At 36.3% G+C, this 7181-nt stretch overlaps 1 protein-coding gene across 2 annotated transcripts; it reads left to right on the top strand.

Moving 5' to 3' along the window:
• Positions 1 to 305: 305 nt before the first annotated feature.
• On the top strand, positions 306 to 1935 carry LOC111438064 (heavy metal-associated isoprenylated plant protein 31). 2 transcript variants are annotated; one of them, XM_023076022.1, is made up of 3 exons: positions 306 to 400; positions 477 to 555; positions 1453 to 1935. In XM_023076022.1, exons 1-3 carry the CDS (start codon positions 356 to 358, stop codon positions 1812 to 1814), a joined length of 486 nt encoding a protein of 161 aa, XP_022931790.1. In that variant the 5' UTR covers positions 306 to 355; the 3' UTR covers positions 1815 to 1935. The 2 variants fall into 2 exon arrangements, with proteins under 2 accessions (XP_022931790.1, XP_022931791.1); XM_023076023.1 differs by having other exon boundaries at positions 321 to 396.
• The last annotated feature ends 5246 nt before the right edge of the window (positions 1936 to 7181 follow it).

Here is a 7181-nt window from a genome sequence, read left to right as displayed (position 1 = left end):
CTCTCTATTGGTATGAAGCCTTTTAGGGAAGCCGAAAGCAAAGCTACGAGAGCTTATGCTCAAAGGGGACAATATCATGCCATTGTGAAGAGTCGTGTTCATCTAACACATTATTGCGTAGGACCTAAAGAATGATGTAATCCGACCCAATTGCAGAGCATTTTGAAAGCAAACCACATGGATGAAAAGGGAGGGGAAAAAAAAACATAAAAAAGAGACCAAAAGGAAACATGTTTGGTAATGATGATGAGAGGATAACAGTTAGCTCACACACACACTATCTATAAACTCTACACATTGTCTCCCTCTTTCTCCCACACTCACTCTGTTTCTTCTCTTTCCCTTAGCTTTATGCATGCAACCAACTCTTCTAATTAACAACTCTTCCACAACAATGTCGGTAAGTCTCTCTCTCTCTCTCAAACAACAACTCACCATAACATCTCTATTATCTCATGCATTTCGGTGCGTTTCAGATGATCGAGGTTAGAGTTCCAAATCTCGACTGCGAAGGTTGCGCTTCAAAATTGAGGAAAGCACTCTTCAAACTCAAAGGTACCATTATTATTATATCATTTTTGTTTATTTTTCAATTTTAAGAAGCGTATGTGTAACGGTCCAAGTTTACCGCTAATAGATATTGTCTTCTTTAAACTCTTCTTTTGAACTTACCCCTCAAGGTTTTTAAAGTGCGCTTGCTAGAGAGAAGTTTCCACACCCTAACAAGGAGTGTTTCGTTCTCCTCTCCAATTGATGTGGGATCTCACCGTCTGATTTCCTAACTATTTTTATTTTATAAGAAATGTTTCTAAGCGAGTTTCAATTAAAAATGTTCCTTTATCAATATGAAGCGAGAGATTTTAAATAAAAAAAAAAAAAACATTTGAATTCATACCCATGATTTTACAAAATTTATTTTTAATTTTCAAATCTCTAAATAATAATATCAAATAGTTATCCAAGGAGCCTAAAACAAGGAGTGTGTCCAACCAAGCGGCCCTATCTTAGTTAGCATTGTGAGATCTCTATCTCGGTTGAAAAAGAGAACAAAACATCCTTAATAAGGGTGTAGGGGACCGAGCTGTGATGTCCACATCGATTGAGGAGGGGAACAAATCACCATTTATAAGGGTGTGGAAACCTTCCTCTAACATAAGCGATTTAAAGTTTCGAAGGGAAGTCCGAAAGAAAAAGTCCAAAGAGGACAATATCTACTAGCAGTGGATCTGGGCCGTTACACGAGGGGCCCTATTTTGGTTGGGCACTATGAGATCCCCCACATCGGTTGGAGAGGAAAATAAAACACCCATTATAAGGGTGTGAAAACCTTTCCATAGTAAACGTGTTTTAAAAACTTTGAGGAGAAGAACAAAGAAAACAATATTCGATAGTGGTGGGCGTATGTTAACTAACGGCTGTAATAAAAAAATTGGTATGAATTGATGAATGTAGGAGTGGAAGAAGTGGAAGTGGAAATAGAGATGCAGAAAATAACAGTAAGAGGGTACGGATTGGAGGAGAGAAAAGTGGTGAAGGCAATAAAGAGAGCAGGAAAAGCAGCAGAGGCATGGCCATTCCCAGGATACTCTTCACACTACGCCTCATTTTACAAGTACCCTTCATACATAGCCACACATTACTACGACGCTTACAGCGCCACCACCAACCCTACTGCCACTAATCATCATGCATCGCCCACTTCCCTTCACACTTTCTTCCAGACGCCTTCACTTTACTCTCGCGCTGTCTCCTCCGACCACGCCATTGCCTCCCTTTTCAGTGACGACAATCCCCATGCTTGTTCCATCATGTGATATCATGTCTATTCTACTTTGCTTTTTCACACTCATTTTTTAATGGCTTTGTTACTTTAATCTTATAGTCGGATCAGAGTTGAATGTGTGACTTAACATGATTATGGTATGGTCGCTAACGTATCTGAAAATTAATTTTATGATTTTTGAATGAAGCTTTAATTTAATGGGTAAACGAAGGTTTTGAGTTCGACAAAAGTTGAAGCTACGAAAATGCAGCTTTTTGAGGGGTAAAGTCCAACAACACTTGGCAATGAGGCAGAGGAATCTTCACGATAAATAATAATAAAGGGTTTAAAGTTGGGAAAAGCGATCGGTGACCGTTTATTTTACAGCCTTTTGAATATTGTGCCCAATACTCTCTGCATCCTGTGGAGCTCAGAGATGGCCTTTTCATTATATTTTCTTCCACCTTTTTTTTTTTTTATTAAGGGTACCTAACAACTACTTTGATTTTGGGTTGGGTTCATTTTTTGGAACTCGATCCGATTCGAGTTGAGTTCGAGTTCAAATTTTAAATTATTGGGACAACCCAACTCAATCCGAAAATCATATAAAAGGCCCAAGCCTACGCGGTGGTTATCTTGTCTGACTCTACCATGTGGCACATATGCAATATTCAATGTACAGACTTTCGTGTTGTTCAATACAGGAGACTCGATAAATTATTGTAATCGTCTCTCTCTTCATAAATGTGTAGACTTTCTCTCTCTTCATCTATCTCATTGTTCTCTTCTCACGGTGTTCATCTTCACGGTTGACGTCCTTATCTCAGACGTCGATCTAGCTCTCCGGTCAACTCCTTATTTCTTCGTCAAACTCTCTTCTCTACTCCCATTTCTCCACTCGACTTCGTCGACGTCGTACCGACTATCTCTCCACTTGACTTTCCGTTCCATTTCCGTCGGATTGATATGTTATTTGTTCCTCGTCGAACTTCTTTGTTTTGTGATTCTTGTCGAACTTCTTTGGTCAGCCGTAGTTTTTTCTACACTTCTTGTCTCTTCTTAGTTTGGAACAACCCGAACCTAACCCGAAAATAGAGGGTTGGGTTGGATTGAGTTGTGAACATTTTCGGGTTGGGTTGGGTTACCAATCCAACCAACCAGAACTTTTGGGTTGGTTCAAAAAAGTCTCTCAACCCAACCCGATCGGGATCATGTACACCCCTACCTTTCATTCCTTCTTTTCATAAATGAAGTTCACCACTATCAAATATTGTCTTTTTTAGGTTTTTTATTTTGGACTTCCACTTGATTGGAAAAGAGAACAAAACGCTGGACCCTTCAGGAGGTGGATTGTGAGACAGAGTGGACTGTGAGATCTCACATCGGTTGTAGAGAGGAACAAATCATTCTTTATAAGAGTGTGAAAACCTATTCTTATTAAACCCATTATAAAAATTGAAAGCCGATAAGGAAGAGCTCAAAGAGGACACCCGTTAAAATAAATTTTATAATTTGTTTTAAAAAAATGCTTTTGAAACTTATAAAAATTTTAATAATACCCGTAAGCTCTTTGTTTCATATTCCTAAATTTTTAAAACATTTCAAGGAGAGAGAAAATTGAAGAGGAATATGATTTGTGGTGTATATAAACTTTTTCGGTTCATATATTAACAATATGAATTTTTTAAAAAAAAATTAAATGGTCAATGATATTAATACTACTTTTTAAAATTCACGAGTATTTTTAAACATGTTGTTAACTCTTCCATGTACGATAACCCAAAGGTACTTTTGAACTTTTTGGAATATAATAAATATTTTGAAAACTACCAGTAAAAAAACAAAACAAAACAGTAACCTCCCTCGTGCGAATACATTGTTTGGCGGGTGTTGCACAGATTTAAGCCCATAATAAGTAATGTTATGGTTTCGAGGCTATTTTGATAGGTCAATTTCTAAATTCACATTTGGTTAAAATTCCATCAATTTCATAGAGGATGTCGTGGACTTATACGTTCCCATCAAAGTCTTAAAATAAAATAAAATAAATAAAAAGAATTAAAATGATGCTCTAGACTAACAAAAATAAAATTCAACTACCCGATAAAATAAAATAAATAAAAAGAATCAAAACAATGCCCTAGGCTAACCTAGAATCTACAAAAATAAGATGCAACTTTCCTGCGTGTTTTGGTCTTTGATGTAACGCTGCCATTAACCGTATAAGGGTGTCTTGCCTTTACTTAAAATATAAGAGTAGCACGAGACTTGAGTATTTTAAGAAATACTCGTTAAGTGACCCTTTACTTGAAATATAAGAGTAGCACGAGATTTAGTATTTTAAGAAATACTCAAAGTGACCCTACTATTGGGGTTAGAGATGCAAACCCATGCAACATAAATGAGACCTATCATTTAAAATTATATTCTCTTAAGCAGCTTTCCCGTTCAAGTCATTAGATATGTATTTACTACTCTACACATAGCTCAGATGTGCAAATATGTGTTAGGTTTTGACATAAGTAAGCCAGAAATTGGGAATGAATCTTATTGAATACTGAAGTTCGTTTTATAGTCTTACAAATAACCATAAATAGAATCTAACCACAAATCTGGTAAACAAATCTGAAAAATATTTATACTATATCTCTGAAAATACTCTAAGACTTAATCAAATTTTTCTAACAATCTCTCCCTTTAACTATTCTTCTTTGTCAAGAATTAGTTCAAGTCCGAAAAACTCTCCACACCAAGTTCTTCATGCAATCTCGGGAATGCTTTTAATTTCAGAGGCTTTGTTAACAAATCAACAAGCTGATTTCGGGTACCACAAAATAATAAATTAACAGTTCCTTCTTTTGTAAGATCTGTAGGAAAGTGAAATCTTACTCTTATGTGTTTGGAATGTCCATGTAGAACTGGATTTTTGGATAGCTTAATAGTTGAAGTATTATCACACATTAGTTTTGTTCCTTCTATTTGAGAGCGACCAATCTCTTTGAGTATGCTCCTCATCCAAACAGCTTGACATGCATAGGCACTAACAGCAACAAACTCAGCTTCTGTGGTTGATAAGGTGACTATACGAGAAGACCAATCTATTGCTCCTCCACTTATCATAAACACATAGCCTGAAGTACTCTTGCTTTCTTCCATGTCTCCGACATAGTCACTATCAGTAAATCCATTTAAATCACTAACTCCTCCCTTTCTATAAAATACATCATAATCTACTGTACCTTTCAAGTACCTTAAAACTCTTTCAACTGTTGCAAAATGTTGTTGTGCTAGAGATGCCATAAAACGACTAATCAAACTTACAACAAACATGAGATCAAGATGAGTAGCTATGAGATACATCAGACTTCCTACTATTTGTTTATACAAAGTTACATCTACTTTTGCACCATTTTCATCTTTGCCAATTTTCTGTCCTGGAACAATGGGATTACAAATAGAATTGTAATTTTTTATGCCAAATCGATTTAAAACTTTAGCAGCATATTTTCTTTGACATATAAAAATATCATCTAATCTTTGTATTACCTTTATTCCAAGAAAAAATCTCATTTGACTTAAGTCAGTCATATCAGACTCTTTCTTCATGGAACGTTTAAACTCCTCCAATAATTCTTCATCATCTCCCGTAAATAAAAGATCATCAACATAAATGGTTACAATAAGAATTTTACCTCGCTTCCTCTTGATGAAGAGTGTTTTCTCATTGAAACTGCTTTTGAATCCTTCTTTGATGAAGTAGGATTCTATTCGACTAAACCAGGTTCTAGGTGCTTGTTTTAATCCGTAGATAACCTTTTGGAGTTTGTACACCATCTCCTCACTTCCCTTTTTCTCATATCCTTCATCGAAATCTACTAACCATACAGGTGGATGTCGATTTCTCCCCTCCCTTATTGTCAAATCTGGTGCAATAGTTATGAGAAAATTGTTTTCAGCAACTGGTTCAATTGTTTCAGCAACCGATTCAGTCGTTTCCTGTGTGATTCCTCCTCCTTCGGCCGTGTTCTTATCAATTTCAATGTTTTCCTTGCAGTCTAATTTTTCCATTGCTCTCCATTTACCCATTTTTGGAAATGGAGTCCGATGTTGCTTGCCTTTCATACATGCCTCATAGGCGGTGTTTGGAGCTCCAATTTGCGGTAGGCCTTTCACCATGTTTTTGTGCTTCAAGGTGCACAAGCCTTTGTAGCCGAGATGACCATATCGATGGTGCCAAAGTGTTGACTAATCCGTATTTGAAACTAGGAGACATCTTTCTTCATTTGTTGTGGTAGATGGTTCAGTACCCAAAATAAATTGCCGATTTGCACTCATAATTGACTATGCTATTTTTTCTTTTTGTGGATGATAAATGCTACGTACACCATCTTTAAACAGCACTGCTACTCATTTTTCTTGTAGTTGTCCAACGCTCAAAAGATTATTTTTGAGTTCAGGTACCCAATACACATTACTAATAGTGCAACAAACCTCATGCAAAGTTAAATTTCGCTTCACCCTTCCCCATAACTTTCATACTCTTATTATTTCCAAGTCGCTTCACCCTTCCCCATAACTTTCATACTCTTATTATTTCCAAGTTTGACAATATGGGAAAATGTCTTGTCTAACCTTGAAAACATACCTTCACTTGCACACATATGGTTTGAGCAACCAGAATCTAAGAACCAAGCATCACTCTTTTCTGCTTCATGTTTTTCCATACGAGCCATTAACAGCATTTCATCATCTTCTTCTGGCTCTGCATAATTCAATTCCTTATTCATCTTTGAATATTCATGTTGAAAATAACCTAACTCATGACACCTATAACATTCAATAGTTGATTTGTTGAAAGTTGATTTTCTTCTTCCGCGTCCTCAGCCCCTGTAAGTTCCTCTTCCTCCATTACTTATTTTCGTTCGTCTTTCGACTTTTAGAACTTGTTCATCTCCATTAATGCTGGATCTTCGAAATTTTTGTTCATGCACCACTAATGGACATGTTATCAGTATCTTTGGATTTCTCAATGGATACTACAACATAAGTAAATTTTTCAGTCAGGGTACGCAGGATTTTTTCTACAATTTTCTTGTCTGGCATATCTTCTCCATTACTTCTCATCTTGTTGGAGATTATCATCACTCTTGCAAAATAATGTGATACTTTCATCATTCTTCATCTATAGGATCTCATATTCTCTCCTTAATGCATTAAGAAGAGATTTCTTCACTTTTTGGTTTCCACCAAATTTTCGCTTCATTGAGTCCTATACAATCTTGGCTGTTAGACGATCTAAGATTTGTTTAAAGACAATATGATCAATTGCCTGAAAGAGGTAATGTTTTACTTGGTGATCTTTGAGTCTAGCATCATCAAGGTGGCCCTTTTGTGCCTCAGTTTACTTCCTCTGGTTTTG

The sequence above is a fragment of the Cucurbita moschata genome, unplaced genomic scaffold (genome assembly GCF_002738365.1).
Source record: "Cucurbita moschata cultivar Rifu unplaced genomic scaffold, Cmos_1.0 Cmo_Scf00070, whole genome shotgun sequence".
Classification (NCBI taxonomy): domain Eukaryota; kingdom Viridiplantae; phylum Streptophyta; class Magnoliopsida; order Cucurbitales; family Cucurbitaceae; genus Cucurbita; species Cucurbita moschata.
This window is presented reverse-complemented; position numbering and strand designations above follow the sequence as displayed.